The sequence below is a fragment of the Ambystoma mexicanum genome, chromosome 4q, assembly GCF_040938575.1.
Source record: "Ambystoma mexicanum isolate Mex_15411 chromosome 4q, UKY_AmexF1_1, whole genome shotgun sequence".
NCBI classification, from domain to species: domain Eukaryota; kingdom Metazoa; phylum Chordata; class Amphibia; order Caudata; family Ambystomatidae; genus Ambystoma; species Ambystoma mexicanum.
In genome coordinates this window covers 1,065,976,795-1,065,993,799 of record NC_090928.1, presented here as the reverse complement: position 1 = coordinate 1,065,993,799, position 17,005 = coordinate 1,065,976,795, and the positions used below count along the sequence as shown (strand labels likewise).

Sequence of the window (17,005 nt, the reverse complement as noted above, 5' to 3'; positions counted from 1 at the left end):
CTAAATATGATGTCCCTGACAGACTGTTGGGGACTCTTTATGTGAGGAAGACATGCCCCCTGAGTTGCAACCTTCAATGTTTGAATTCAGAGCGACCATCTTATGGAATGGTGTCTGCCACCCCATTTGCAGCACAAAGACATATATGGGCATTTCAGGAAACCACTGGAAACAAATGTTTTGCACCTTGGAGAGAAGTTCTTTATATATATAATTATAGCTTTCATAATCAAGGGCCATGCTATGTGACAACTGTATGAGCACTAAGCCACTTGGAGCTGGTGTTGGGAGCATTTTAGATCTAAAGAACCAGCTGGTTCTCTCTCTTGCACTCTCTCTATCCCTGTCCTCTCTCTCACTGTTTATCTTTTTCTCACTGTGTATGTATCTTTTTCTCTTTTTGTGTGGGTTAGAGTTGTGTTTTCAGGTACACATATGCCCCAGCCACCAGAGCTGTTGCTGACCGCTGCACGACCTGTGAAAATAAGGATATCTTGGGGGGAGGTGGGGTCGGCCATGTTTTCTTCCTAAAACAGCTATTGAAACCAATAAGAATAGGAAAATATTTAGCTGTACTCGTAAAGTGACTCTTTTTTCAATTGTACTATGCACCTATCCAATGATCCCTGGCAGTAAATATTTTAGTCATAATAAGAACGTTACCTTTTTCTTACTGAGCGAACCACATTATCAAAACCTAGAATAGCCATTTAAATTGTATTCTTCGGAAATAAATGCATCTAAGTGAAAGGGGAAGTGGACAAATAACACTAGTGAGGGTTCCAGCCTGCGTTGCAAACAATCATAGATCCTTTTTGGGAACGTAAGAATGGCCTCAGATCTTTATATTTGACAAATATGTCTCTGATAAAAGGGTTGTAGACTCGAATAACTAATGTGCATGATTGACCCTGTGATTGGGGCTCGTTTTGTTGCTAACAATATTCAGCCTAACATTAAATGTTTGTATACATGTATATGTGCGTATATACTCACTCACACAGCCTCCAAACTTAGATGCACGGATAGAATTGCTGCAATACCAGAGAATGACCACTTGCCAATGGTTAGTGGAGACAGCAAGTGTTTTGGCCTGCATGCATTCACCCACTAAACCGAGTGGTTTTTTAAAGTAGTGTTCGATTTAGTATAATGTACGAATAGGAAATTCATAAAAATGTTTTGTTTCTAAACATGGGTAGTTGGATTGATCAAAATGCTTGCATCCTTAATTTTCGCCATTTGTAATGATATGATATGATATTCATAACGCGCCTATACACAAGTGTTTCAAGGCGTGACGAGGCAAGGGAGGGGGAACAGAGGGAAGACAAAGAGAACGGTCTTACTCGGCCAGGTGACAATGAGATTGCGCAAGTGCAGGGGATGGGGGAGAGGGTAAGTGTGGGGGGAGCGAGCAGTGCAATACATAGGATCAACAGGAAAGGATAAATAAAATAAATAAAGCAATAGGTAAAAGTGCGGCCAGCTAGTGGCAAGTGCAGGAGTTAGTGCAGACATCAAGTGTCAAGAGCTGGTGGGGACTGTAGGGATACAGAAACGGCAGTGCAGGTGTGCAGCTGGCAGGTAAGGCCCTGGGCCCGCGATCAAAGGGTATCCAGGTGACCGGTGCAGCTTCAGTCAGGAGTTCAGCAGGGGAGTGTAGGAGAGAAAGCAGAAGCAAGGAGGAAGGTCTTGAAGTGCTTCCGGAACTGGAGATGGTTCTCCTCAAGTTTCAGGGTGGCAGGGAGGCTGTTCCAGAGGGAGGCCCCAGCTGAAGAAAGAGATCTACCACCAACTTGTTGCTTGGAGAAGTGACTGACCCTGAGGGAGTTGGAGGCAGATGAGCATAGAGCTCGAGAAGGAATATATTCAGGAAGAGAGAGTTGGAGGTATTGAGGCCCCATGCCCCCAAAGGCCTTGTGGAAAATGCAGAGGGTTTTGAAGTTAATCCTTGCAGCCAATGGCAGCCAGTGCAGAGATTTCAGTCCTGGAGAGATACAATTCCTGGGTTTGAGGCCAAGGACAAGTCTTGCAGTCCTGTTCTGGATGAGTTGCAGAGGGCGTAGAGTAGAAACAGGCAGATTTAGAAAGAGACTGTTGCAGTTATCCAGCATAGAGAGAACAAGAGCTCTGGAGACAGTGAGCTTCTGGGGGAAGGAGAGGAAAGGAAGAATACCTCTGAGGAGGCACAACTGATAGTGTGACTTCTTAGAGATGCCAGAGATGTGAGGTAGAGAAGAAGGGAGTGCAGTCAAAAATGACCCCAAAGTATTTAGCCTCACATGTGGGAGAAGGAAGAGGGTCAAGAGAGGCCGGCCAGAGAGCGACAGGGAAGGAGGGAGCAGGTGTGCTGATGAGGAGAATCTCAGTCTTACTGGCATTAAGGCAGAGATCATTGGCGGCACACCACTCCTGGATAGCGGACAGACAGTCAGAGATGAGAGAAGGAGAAAAGGTGGCGGTAGGGAGCCTGAAAATGAGCTGAGGGCTGTCCACATAGCACTGAAAGTTGGGGTAGAGAGCAGCAATGCGGTGGGCAAGAAGTGCTAGGTATTTGTTGAAAAGCCAGGGAGAGAGGTTAGACCCCTAGGGAACACCACAGGTATAGAGGGAGATAGAGGAGAGGAAGGACCCAAGTTGGACCTGGGAGGGTCGATCAGAGAGGAAAGAGGTCAACCAAGCCAGGGGCTGATCAGTGATACCCAGGTTATCAAAGGAAATAGTTCTTCGGATCAATCAATCAAAACTTAGGGTGTGAGTGCAATTCTCTAACCCCACCGTGCATTCAAAGTTGAGCAGGGTCTGTAACTAACTCAGCCCAACATTATCAGCCTAACAGAGGTAAAGTGGAGGTGTACTCAATTTTTCCATTCCTCACCAGCCAATCCGGGGAAATTCGGTCAGGTGCTGTTGCCTAACAGGGCAATGTTTTTCTCCACCAACTTGCATAACGATGGGCTCCTTTGAACTGAAGATAACAGATGCAGCGAGAAGGTCACTGGCAGCGGAGTCCAAATAGACATGTCCTCACGCTGCACAAAATGTACTGGGAAAATGTCAAAGTCATTTCACTTGACCTCTGGAGATGTAAGTTGACAATGTGAATGGAAGAATACCATGTTTGAGGCTAGAAATTGGTGGAATTCTTAGCAGGTGAGGATTGGTGCTTCGCAGATGACTTTGAATACATTTCTGTGTCGATTGCTGTTATTAGTGAGTCTGGAAGCAAAATGATTTGTCTTTGGGCTGAAGATGGCATTGCCATATTCTACAGGTGTGATTTCGTATTGTTTAAAGTTATAAGCGGTTTGCAGCGTTCTTTTAAAAAGTGGTGGGTGAAAACTCTTCGATGTTTCTTGTCCTTAAAGGTCGGGATGAGAGATTGCAAAGGGGAGGGCGCTGTGACGGTGCAATGGAAGACTTGGCAGTTTAGTGTGTCCATTTTAAAACATTTGAGTTTGGACACTGTAGTCTGAAACCGCCTTATCTAGGGGGAATGTCTGGGTGTTTGATAAGAGTGGGATGAGACTTATGGACCGCCGAGGTGATATCCACGCTCTTACATTTGGGTTCTAGTACCCCACCTGCGGCCACTTGTTCACAGAAGCATTGCAAACTAGGAACATTTCATTTCTTTTCAATTCGTCATTTGTATAGCATCTTTCACCATGGGTATGGTCACAACGCGCTGTAGGCTGAAGGCCTCTAGGGAAATAAGGTGGAGAGGGTTGTCCAATTGGCCACAACAAGATGGCATGTTGTGTCAAAGGCCCAATTATGGCAGTAGCATGTCCCAGAAAGCTCTACAGGTTTTCCTAAATATCTATTTTGCTTGTGCTTTGAGTGAAGGCCTTACATGAACGATATGGAATTTTGAATTAAAACAAGTGTCCTCTTGAGCCAAATCCCATTGTTCTTTAATGAAATTCTGGAGAACCAAGCACACTAGGACACATGACAACTATCTTTTTTATTGCAATATACATTGTACTACTAAAATAGATACCTAAAAGCGATACCTTTACAAAAAAAAAAGTGTACTTTTTTTTAACTCAACATTTTATAGCATTTTAAGAATTGACAAAGACATCAAACAATGCATGTATTCATAGAAAATACAACATTAAAGCGATACCTTTTTGTAATTCACATTTCTTTGCAACTAGTAATTCGTAAACATTAGGAGTCCCCTTCAGACCCTTCCTGTGCCACTGCCCTACTCATGAATGCATATCCGTGGAGCTGCGTGGGTAGGGGCAAGGGTCAGGCTCCCATGCACCCATGTTCTGCTTTGTTTGCTGGCAGCACTTTCCCTTTCTATTTTTTTTTTGTTGGAAGTAATTTGCCTATTTTTAGGGAGTAAGGTGGCCAATGTGCTGCGTATCTGTAGTGCTGAACCTCCGTACGATGTTTTCATCACATAAATGTACACACTCACTGCAAAGATGTATTAGGAAATAATACTGTTTTGTTACGTTTATATTTCAAATTCACAGGAGGTTGTGTGTATCTGTGCACGGTGCGCACAACCTGTGCACTCTATGTACGAGTCTCTATTTGGGCCTGTGGTTATTCATTGTGCACCCAGAGTTCTGCTCTACCCAGTGCCACAGGCATCCCTTCAGGTCCCTGCTGTGTGGGATAGTCGCACTGTGGTCAGGCAGTGTTAGGAGGGTAGGCCGGCTGCCCTAGGAAAGCTTTCGCTTCCGGTGCTGTCAAATCCGGGAAAGAACATAGAGAGCAGACAGGCACGTTCCCTGCTTCGGCTTCTGCATACATACACATCAAGCTGCACAGTTAATGCACCACGTGGCCCGCTCTTGAGAACTGCGCAGGCCCCTTTGTGAATCCAGGACTAACGCCTGTGCCCTTCGCTTTTAAAACATGCATTAGAACATTATACAATTTAGCAATTATTCCTACACCTACCCCAGAGAGCCCAACCAAAGAATCCATAATCTAAATAGGTTGAAAATGGTAGCAGCGATTTAATATTTCAATGTGTCTTTTAAAAACCTATGTCGTGATGTATAATGTGTTCCCTTTTTCTCCTTTTCCCCCAGGAACATAATGTTACATCGATTTACAATTCTATTTGGAGCCGCGCTAGTGACGTCTACCCAAAGCCAATATCCCTTCTGTGCGTCCGTAAACAAAATTGCATTTTATTTATCATGCAACCTCACCTATATTCCACTTGTACCCGAGGATACAGAAACATTCAGTTTAAGTTTGAACTACATCTTGGAAGTCAACGCTACGTCGTTCCCACCTTTGGAAAAGCTACTTGAGTTGGACATCGGTTCGCAGCGTACTAATCGTTTAATTGTGAGAAAAGACGCATTCAGGAATCTACCAAATCTTCTTTTGTTGGATCTGGGGGGCAACATAATACTGCTACTGGACCCCAGCGCCTTTACTGGCTTGCTCAGTTTAAAGAAGCTTGCGTTGTACTATAATCATCTTGATGGGTCGATTCTGGAAAACGACTATTTTCGAGACTTAATGTCCTTGCAATACCTGGATCTCTCTGGAAACCAAATAAAGCATCTAAAACCCAACCCATTATTTTACTACCTTCATAACTTTCACACGCTGATCCTGAAACTTAACAGCATTGCCACTGTTTGCGAAGGAGACCTGCACAGTTTCCAGAGGAAAACATTCTGGCTATTGGATCTCTCAGATAATCACCTGTATCGTGACTACACCATGGACTCGGAAAATTGTGGAAATCCGTTCAGAAATATCATCTTCAACACCCTGGCGGTTTCTTCGAATGGGTTTGACGTTAGTAAGACCCAAAACTTTTGTAAGGCTGTCAGGGGGACCCAATTTGTGCAGCTGAAATTCAATCATCACACAATGGGTGCAAGGTTTGGCTACCGCCATATCAAAGACCCTGACAGCGATACATTTGCAGGCTTAGGGGAAAGTGACTTGAAAACATTAGATCTATCCAACGGCTTTATTTTCTCACTTAATCCGAAGGTGTTTGCAAATCTTAGCCATTTGCAACAATTGATCTTAGCAAGTAATAAGATAAATGCAATACAATGGGCAGCCTTCTATGGCCTCAATGCCCTTGAGACCCTCAACTTGACGTATAACCTTTTGGGTGAGATTTATGATTTTACGTTCGATGGACTTCTGAACGTGAAAGAAATTTACCTGGAGCATAACCACATTGGGGCTATCATGGACAATGCCTTCCAACGCCTAACAAAATTGAATTTGGTAAATCTGCAGGACAATGCTTTGAAATCCCTTTATTTTTGTCTTACGATGCCCTTTGTACCGTACGTATTAGTGGGAAACAACCGTCTGTCAGCCATAACAGACAGCATTAACACCTCTTTCCTTGATTTGTCAGGAAACAGGCTCGCAAACTTGGGAAACCTGTACGTCCTTCTTTCTTCTGAAGATACATTAGTTACTCATATAATTATGAGGCAAAATCATTTTTCTTACTGTTACAAGTGGCACACTGTCCAAAACAGCAATAGACTTGAGTACCTTGACCTTGGAAGCAATTTTCTACAGTTAGTCTGGAATTCTGGAGCATGTCTGGATGTGTTCAGAGCCTTGTCTATGCTTCAAGTTCTTCACCTAGATAACAATTACCTCAGGGCTCTTCCTGAAGATATATTTGTCGGTCTTACGTCATTGGTAAGACTCAACCTCTCATCCAACAGCCTCATGTATCTGCCTAATCATATTTTTCCAGAGGGCCTTGCGACCGTTGATTTGTCCAGAAACCAGCTGATCGCTCCAGAACCAAGCCTTTTTAACTCCTTGAGTCGACTGGATATAACAAATAACAGGTTTGTCTGTGACTGTTCACTGGTGAGCCTGATTCTGTGGTTAAATAACACCAATGTGACGCTGCTTGGCTCCAGAAATGACATTTACTGTGTTTTTCCAAGCACTATGCAGGAGGTACCCCTCCATAAGATTGTGACAGACGATTGCGAAGCAGATAACCTGGAGCACCTGATGCTTTCACTGTTTCTCTTCACATTAGTGACCCTTATAATTTTTATAACATCCGTTATTATTTACACGCACTTTCGAGGATACACATTTGTATTGTACAAAAGCATTGTCGACTTCCTATTGATTGACCAAAAGCAAGAAGTGGAGGACGCCGACGCAAGTCGATACGATGCCTATTTCTGCTACAGCAGCAAAGACTTTGAATGGGTCCAAAATGCTTTGCTCAAAAACCTGGATTCGCAATATTGCGAAAGAAACAGATTTAAGGTGTGCTTCGAGGAGCGAGACTTTGTTCCCGGTGAAGACCACATCATCAACATCCGAGATGCCATTTGGAACAGCAAGAAGACCATCTGCATTGTGACAAAACATTTCCTGCGAGATGGGTGGTGCGTGGAGGCATTCAACTTTGCTCAGAGCCGGTCCTACACGGAACTGAAAGATGTCCTCATCATGGTAGTAGTGGGAGCCATTTCACAGTACCAGCTGGTCAAGTTTAAACCTATAAGAGCGTTTGTGCAAAGGCGACAGTATCTGAGGTGGCCGGAAGACCTCCAGGACGTTGATTGGTTCTTGAACAGTCTTTCTAAAAAAATACTTAAAGAACAGGTAGTAGAAAAGAAGAAACCAAATCCGCCAAAAGAAATGAACACATTGGAATTGCAAAATATAGCAACTATATCCTAATGGAAAACCCTTTCCTTGTCTATCTCAATGTTGCGTCATTTATTAAGATGTTACGGCCATGTATTCTCACTTGAACGTTACTTGATGCACTGCATACAGTGTCATACTTTTAAACATTGCAATACTGGAATGATAGGAGATGCTGTGTCTAACATATGCACTAATTTAGGTTTGCATTCCAAGCAATGTTTTGTTTTTAAAACAAACATGTTAATTTAAGGACATTGACTTCTGCATCCTGTGTAATGGTGAAACTCCATAGCCCACACCTTCATTGGGAAACTAGAAATGGAACACACGACCTCCAATCTTATGGACACACACTGGGACCTGGTATATTTTAACAGGCCATTTTAAACACTATTACCCCTTCCCCATATTACAATATTAGTCAGTGAGTTTGAGCTCACTATGCTATGTTGCTATAAGGGAAGGATGATCATTTGAATTCGTATATGAGATGGCTTTTATTCTATTTTTATATAATATATATATGTGGATATATGTATGTAAACATAATTATAGAGACACAGTTGTGCGACTATAGTTAAAGTACCACGAGGCTCTACATAGGAAAATGCATAAATGGTTCTCTATGTAACTGTTCTAGTCCAAGAAGGTTCACCATGTTTGGCATGAAACAGATCCAGCCCTATTGGAACATTCATGCCAAAAACATGTTTTTTGCATTGAGATTTCCATAGAGCTTAAAAAATCATGTTTTCGGGGCGCATGCCTAAAAATGATCTGCTTCGTTTTTTGAGACATCTTCTTTCAAAATCAGAGCAGCCAAACTCGAGATATTCACTTTTTCAGAACAAGAAATCTATCTATAGATCCCTACATGCACAGCAAGACAGGAGGGGGTCAAAACTAAATAAAAAATATCCAATGGTATGAAAAGTACCCAGCATGGAGTAGAGCTAGAGGAACAACACAAAATAAAAAATATATCATGAAATGAAAAATATACAACGAAATCAAAAGGTTCCACTGCACTCCACACACAGTAGGACTGGACGCAGAACACAATATTAAAAATATGCCACGAAATGTAAACTACACAGCACGACTCACACGCTAGTAGGTCGCAGTGAACAATCCACACCACACAGAAACACACAAACACAAACACACCAACTCCTCCCTCACTCCTACTCCCTCATTCTAAACAAAACAGATAAAACATTGTACTCGGAATAATACACTTGTAAAGAATGTCTGGGGTATAATTTAGCACAATAGCAGGCTCTAAATGCAAGCCAACAACATGAGCAGCCCATGGCCAACACTGCTATTACGCTCACAACACATTCTGAATAAAATGTGCGCAACACATACCACTATATACATGCATACCGTGCCTCTCAAAGAAGCCGGGATCATGAGCACATCATAACCAAGAAAACTGAGCTCAAAACAAAATACTCAAACAATACACTCATGACAACAATGCACTCAAAACAGTGCACGCGAAAGATCATGTGTGGAGTTCTATTCAGCAAAATAAGCACACACAACAAGCACTGAACACAAACTCACACCATGCGCACACTATGACTAACACACAATGCACTCAAATCAATGTACTCATGAAAATGATACTCTCCTGTAAACAATGCACTCGTAAGTGAGTGCTGTGAAGCTGTGGCGTAGTGTGTCATTTACTGCAGTTCCTCCCCTACACATATGATCGCAGATTAGCAGTTAAGGGACGTCTTGCTGGATTTTAGAAATGTGTGAAGTGCTAAAAACATGACTTGAAGATGGAACTCTTAGGCAAGCTGATCAGGCTGGACGAAATCTAACAAACATACTATCGTTGTGTTACTTAACAATGTGAGCCACGATTAAAGCCTTCAATAGCTACTGTCCATTCATCACACAAAATATGTATCATGTGTCTCTAAATATTTATTATAGAGTTGCAGCTAAACTGGCCAACTCCAAACACTGGTGTCACATTCTTGAATGTATGGTGTAAAATCACTGTTTCTTTACATTGAAATCCATAGCTACAGAAACATGATACTGTAAGATAATGCAAATACCACACAAATCGTAACATCTATCAGCACTACTAGTGAACACTGAAGTATTCAGTGGCAGCCGGTGAATTCTTTAATTGGAGTGGCGTAAATCTTTCCCATAGAAATGCATAAGCGTAGCAAGGGAGCCCAAACCAATGAAGCTAGGGCTCAGGGGGTGGGATCTACCCCCAAGAAAATGTGGAAAATAACAGGTTAAAAGTATGCATTTTACGGCACACTCTCTGTGAAAAATTGGGTCAAAATACACACAGTTTGCATTTGGTGTAGCATAACACATGAAAAAACCCAATAGATGCAAGTCACCAATAGCGCAAAGAGCATTTTCCAACTCATTTTCATAACGACTTTGCCCACAGCATATCCCAGTATAAAACATATTTTACTGCTGCCTGTGCCCATACAGGTCCATACAGACAGCACCATTAAATGCCATAATTACCATATAAGAGCATGCGCAGTTAGAAAATGCATACAGACTAGCTGCACCAATGTAGACCAGTAACAACGCTCACCATGTTTAGTTTACCCTTCAATGCCCAGTAAAAAATGCCATGCCACAGGAAGAAAACACAACCAGCCCCGATGCAGCAGTTCTAGCAAAATAACAACAATTACTATTATGATCAGTAAAAAATGATAGGCCAGTGCCACAGTAAGAAAATGTAACTGGAGTGGCTACAATAATACAATCCAGTCCTGCCGCTTAACATTAATAATGTTTGTTTTAACATTGCCCAGAAAAGAATTATATGCCAGAGTCAAAAGACATAACCAAACTGGCTGCAGCAATGTAAGCCAGTCTAGCTTTAACCTGGATGCCCAGTAAAAAATGCCCTATCAGGACCAGAACATGTAACCAGACTGGTAACAGCAATGCAGTCTACTCTAGCCACTAGTGTTTCATGTGGCTTTAAATGATCCTGTGACAGCTCCCCAGCTCTCCATCTCCACAGCAACATGAACAGGAACTAGGAAGTAGGGAGAGCTTTCTGGCTCCCGCACATGCATGTGAGAGCTGTCTCGCCCCCTTGAGTATGCTCCAGAAGCTCTGAGTGTGCTGGGAAGTGCAGGAGCACTCGCTGCACACATTCAGAGCTGCAGTAACCCAGCTTGCATCCCCAATGGATCCTACAAATCTGGGGAAGCAAAACATCCATGGCCTTGCATGACCCATTGGACATACACACTGGGGTACGAAATGTCGGAGTGAAACCAAGTTCCCTTTGATAGTCCAAGCCAGCCCAGGAGCGCTCCCTTGGCTGCTTGATGCAGCTGAGAGAGCGTTTAGTGTTTTCACAGGGCTTTCTTTTCGGCTTGCCCAAAATGGATGTATCGCCACCCTGTCGCCCATTATGGATGAGCCGTCTCTGATGGTATTCCTGTTGCACAACATGTCATGTTGTACACACCACCTTTCAAACTGTATAGCCTCCACTTGTAAAACCGGCCCTTGCAGGGATACAAATATAAAAAGTCAACGGCAGTGACATGCCATTACATATCTATGCATTTCCACCTTCTGCATTTGTAGCTACTGCAATTACATCAGGTTTCCTCCTGAAACAAAAATGTAAAAAAAAAAAAAAGGGTACAAAAATTCAAAAAGGAGAGGGGGACTTCTCACCATTTGAAAACGATGCAAATGAAGTAGATGTAAGGACATGGACCTCTCACTGCATAAAAATGGAATAAAGAGCAATCAATGCGGATACACAACCAGTACTATTAGCTGCAGCATAAGCAATATTATGCATTTTCCTATGTAAAGTGTCAAGAAATCTTAACTACAGAGTTTGTGTGTGTTTATATTTATATATGCACACTAAAAAGTGGCCTTGTATGTGCTTACTTGAAGGGAGAGTGGCAGTAAGCCCTTCACTGCTCCCCTGCCCCCCAGTCCTGGAGACCTGAGGGCAACGTATTTTTGGGGGGACATCCATTCCCGGAAGACATTTTAATGCTATCTCTGCTCAACCTTTTGGAAGCGTATCCGAATACCTGTAGTCTGTTGTTTCTTGATTGAAAGGCACCTCTCCGCAAAAATGCTTGATTTCCAGAGGCCAAAAACTAGTTCAAAGGATACCAAAGAAAGCAGTCTTATACCAGGAGCATAGGGGTGTCCTTTGAGCTGTCAGAATATGTATAAGTCTGTCCCCCTATAAGATAAGTTTGAGTCTGTCTGAGGGTGCTGTGCCGGTGTGTGTCCCATTGAAAAGGAGTGTCCTGTTGACACTTGTTGGTCCCCTGATCAATTCTGTCTGCTCTGCATGTCTCTATACAGTGCTTGCCATTTGTAAATAAAGTGCGTAGCTGGGCCATTTAGAAAACAAGGAATTTCAATAAATGTGACTCTTTGCTTTATGGGTGCATGGCCATCTCTACAGGTGATTTTTGTCCAGTATAAGGTCAAAGGGTTCCATGTCTTAAAATCCCGGCAAAAATGGCTGTGTATACAAAATATTGCGGCTTAAAATGCATTGGTTTTGCCGCCACAATCATGTAAAGGATGCGTGGAACACCCCCGCAACCCTTGGACCCTTTATGCCATTTAAGAGGAGCGGCGGACACCCCTGCAACCCCCACTCCCCTTAAATTGTATAATGGGGTACACCTTTACCGGGTCCAACCACAGCATTTTTTACCGGCAGTATTTTTGACATGATTTTATTACCTGATACCGGTCAAAGCCTCTCAGAAACTACAGACTGCCAAGAATATACCGTCCTCTTAGGAATATATGCTGCTCTGGCTTCTGTAGCTGCCCCCAGGCTCCGGGCAACTGGCCATTCTCTGACCAAGAGATTCCTGAGCTCCTGATAGCCCTGAAGAGATGTCTGCTCGGAAAGGTTGTCTCCCAAGGCTTTACTCTCCCACAAAATCTCATATTATGAACCCCTTTCTACCTCCGAACATCTCTTCCACCAAATTCTTGGAGGCACAAGCAGTTAGCGTTTTATACAAATCCCAACTTACATAGAGAACAGAAAAAGGACCCTTTTCAAAGGGCCTCTGTCTAAGAACCGGCTACAAAGATGGTAGCACCCACATCTTGTCCGGATGGCTTTGAAGTACCCTCAAAGGAGTAGAATTGCCATTGTAACCCCTAGTGCTCCGAAGTGAAAAGTAGGTGACATGTAGTGCTATAAGGAACTCTTTTATGGTGGAACTCCTTATCTGTACGCAGAACAATGTAAAATAAATGTGTGTAAAACAGTGTTCTATATTGTTAACTAAATATATACCTCAGTAACATTACCAAAGTAATGTTGGCAAGAAATGATTGTACATTCTGTTTTGTCATGTGTACTTAGTCTATAAAGCACTGCAGATACCAGTGGCATTCCTTCAGAGATTTGTGTGTTACGGTATTGTGTGTTGCGCTCTTTTTACAAAATGATTGTTCTTTAGCAGTAGCTTTATGCAGGTATGTAGGTTCTGAGCTGCCAAATGAAGAACCACCATCACTCAAGCTGCCAACCGATTTGCTATATCACTCATGTTGATATGCAGTAGAGAAAATCTTTGGTCAATATTCTCTGTTAAGGAAAGAAATGATTATCAAAGGCTTAGTTATAGAATCCAGTGTGGAAATAGGCAGGCCGGCTGCCAAAAGGTGACATCAAACCTCCTGATGTTTACTGAAAGCTCTTTCATTCAAGGTATGTGAAAAGGAAGAAATGAAAAAAGGACAAAATGAAAAATGAAGACATAACATACAATAATTTAAAACAAGTTGATGAGAAAAAAAAACTACACAATTACACTAATGGTCACACAATTTCAATGTACGCATAAAACATTTGTCATCCAAATGCGACTTAAATGACAGCAATTGTGTTTCCAAATACTCTCAACTTTTATTCCATAGCTGTGATTCAAAAACTGGATTCCCTCTGTGTGCTATATTAAAAAAATACTTTAAAAAAACTTCATATTATTTAAAACATACATTAAAACACTATACCATACAAAAGTATCTGTTGTTTTTAGCACTCATCATTTTTTTAAGTAAATGTTCTTTCAATTTCCTTCACTTTTTGTGCTTGTCCTTTTAATATTTCTTCATTTCTTTCAGCACTTTGGACTATTAGTTATTTCTGTAAATACAGTAACTGCAGAAATGAATTTCTCTTTCCTAACTGGAGCAACAGTGGCATCTTCATGTAGCGGCATAGAAGGATAAGGGCCTGCAGTAAGGCAGCATACCGTGCACATGGGCTTGATTCAATAAGCTATGTTCTGATGCATCTTCAGAAATAATCAGATAGTGCCAGAGGTTCATCAGCCCTCGATAACATCCGTACCTATATGCCTCTGTAGCAGGAGGTCACAGTTGTAGATTAGGAAACATATTTCAAGTGGACTGTAGAAACATTTTGAAGGAACTATGTTTTAGAAACAGGATAGTGCAATGTGTTTTTGTGTTACCGTATGTAATAAAGGAAGGGTGTTTCTGAACATCCATCAAGTTTTGTTGCAATGTATTTTTCTATTGTTTGTTTATTTAATATATCCCTATATAAATGTGCGTTTAATGTGTTTTTCTCCATTCAGAGTGAAAAGGCATGTTCAGAGATACCTATTTCTAAATAAAAGCTGTGAAAGAAAATCTTTGTTTTTTCCAATTTGTAAGGGAATAATTGCAATTCATTTCCCAAGGAACAAGGTGGCGATTTCCATGTTATTTCTATGCTTCCACAGGCAGCTGTAACTGTACTTTTCATGCTCCAACAGTTTTATTTGCAGGTAGGAATGATGGAGGTATGCGATTTTGAGTAGGAATAATCTCCCATCTTCTGACTGTCTAGCTACAGATGGGAATGTGTATGTTCCCAGTAGGAGCTTTCTGTGCCCAAAGTATGGCTCAGATGTTTTGTGAAGGTGAATGTTGTGCCCTCGTACATGAAGAAATGATTTACGGTAAGTGACTTGCTTAGGGGATAGTCTCATAACTCTCATTATTTGTGTGGTTCATCCAAAATTCACTGATAGAATGAAGTCCACCTCTTCTCCATAGGTATCAATATTCTATATGAGGTCTTCATCTGGAGCTCCCAAACACAGTGCTTTAGTTAGCGTTAATAGCATTGGTAAAACTAACAGTTTTGTCTTTTTTATATGCATACATTTTTAGCATTACAAATTAAATATTATAATTTAGTACACATCATCACCGAAAAATGTAATAGCGTGTCACTAATAGTCTTTACCTTTTCTATGTAAAAGAGAAAGAAATCAGATTTCTTTCTCTTTACATTTACACTATATAGTCTACAATACACCACAGTGAAAACAATGTACGTTACCAATGCTTGTTATTATTGAAAGCAGTCAGCATTTGGCCAAGTGTGGGAAATTGTGTTTTGAAAAATAAATATAATAAAATTAGGGTTATGAACAATTAACCTTAGAAAGGTTAGGTCGGTTAATCTTAGTATAATTGCTGGTAGCTGTACTACCATTCTTCAGCTGTGACATGATCCAGCAGAAAAGCCTCCTGAGCCCTTTTGTGGAAATGGCTGTGTGTGACTGTCATGTATTTTTTTTCTTTCACTGCATATGGCTGTATATTCACCCCCAACTACAGTTTCTGTGCAGTTTATGCTCGCTGTTTGTTTCTGTCAAGTGCTTGCATGTTCCCAAAATTGCCTGATCACTATATTTTGTACATATTTTGTACCTTAACAATCCCTATAAAAGCTTGTTTCTGGCACTCCGGACATTGCACTGTGTGGGGGCTCCACTAAAACCAGTTTTTCCTGGCCCCAGCCTAGGCACCCAATTTACAGCCAGTAAGAGGGGATCACATTCCTCTCAAAGGACTGGCCAACGCTCCTTGTTGGAAAACCTGTTCAGCACCTCTCACCCCTCCTTGAGCCAGAAACCAGCTCCATTGCAATCAGCCACCTGGGGCTGAATCTTTACTCCCCTTTAATCAGATCCTGCTCCACTACCCAGTGACAGCTGGCCTGCAGTTTTACACCTGGTCAGTCCACTTGTTGTGTCCATCATTGGTGGGGGGCTCTGAAAAGGCACTTGCACCATACCCTGTAATTATAATGCCCTCTGCAAGTCACCAAATTAGCCCCTTACCTCTTGCACCCTTTCTGGAAACCTCCTCCATTCCCCAGTCCAGAGAATAATCTCCCATTTGGGCGCCAACTGCCCTGCACCCTAAAATTGCAACTCCCCTGACCTGGGAATCACACAGAATACCTGGAAATTTGCGCCCAGCCCTGCATCCTATCTCCCCTGGAAATCACTTGTCCCTGACAACAGCCAAACAAACCAGTTGCACATGTTGTGTTCCTGGGTGGAGGACTGGCCCTGGAGTGGGTACAACCAACCCCCTTATATAAGCCTGCTGATAGAGGACTGTGTCTCTCTCTTTGGTTACTGGTGGTGGTGTGCTGACGGGGGGCAACCGAGCTCAGGAGGCTCACTCACCAGGTACCCTTGTCTTCCCTCTCTATCCTTCCCCTCCATGCCTCCTCAACCTGCTCTGTAGTTCCACCAGTAGGGCTCCTGGCCTGTCTGCCTTACCCCCTGTCTCCCTCCACGTGTCTCTCTCCCTGTATACCTGCCTGCCTATCTCACTCTCCCTCTGTCTCTGTGTGTGTCTGTGTGTGTGTGTCTCTCTCTCTCTCTCTCTGCCTGTCTCTGTCTGTCTGTCTCTCCCCATGTGTCTCTGTCCCTATCCATGTGTTTCTCTGTCTCTCTCCCTCTACATGTGTTTTGTCTCTCTCTCACTCCCTGGGTCGCTGTCTCCCTCTCCCTGTGTCTCTGTGTCTGTCTCTCTTTCCATGTGTGTCTCTCTCCCTGTGTCTCTGTGTCTGTCTCGCTGTGTCTGTGTGTGTCTCTCACTCCCTGTGTGTCTCTCTCTGTGCCTCTCTGTGCCCGCCTCTCTCTCTTTTCCCCCTCACCATCTCTACCAGCTCCCTCTCCAACTCCCTCTCAAACCGTTCCCTTTCTCCCCTGGGGTCCCTTTCCCCCCTGCATCCAAACATACTCCCCAGGCCCCAGGTTCCATGCCAGTGGTTGTGCCTAGCGAGTCCAGTGTGCTTTATTTATCCGGCTGGCAATGAGTTTACTCCTCTTCCTCTAATACATCTCTTCTTGGTTTCTACAAAGACTTTGGTACCTTCATTGTGTTCCCACTTTTCAGTGCAGCCTGTCTGTTATTAACAGAGGGGGAGACCGAGTCTATCTGCATACACTATGCATCCTCACTGGGTCCGTTGAATACCTGGTCCAGAACTGTGGCCCTG

General features: G+C 42.7%; 1 protein-coding gene across 2 annotated transcripts in view; it reads left to right on the top strand.

The window, feature by feature from the left end:
* Positions 1 to 14,346, top strand: part of TLR5 (toll like receptor 5) — a 218,926-nt gene extending 204,580 nt beyond the window's left edge. For both annotated transcript variants that reach the window (XM_069608620.1, XM_069608621.1), the window contains exon 2: positions 5,067 to 14,346. In XM_069608620.1, the coding sequence (XP_069464721.1) occupies positions 5,067 to 7,686 (2,620 nt within the window). In that variant the 3' untranslated portion in view covers positions 7,687 to 14,346. The remainder of the gene's footprint in view (positions 1 to 5,066) is intronic.
* The last annotated feature ends 2,659 nt before the right edge of the window (positions 14,347 to 17,005 follow it).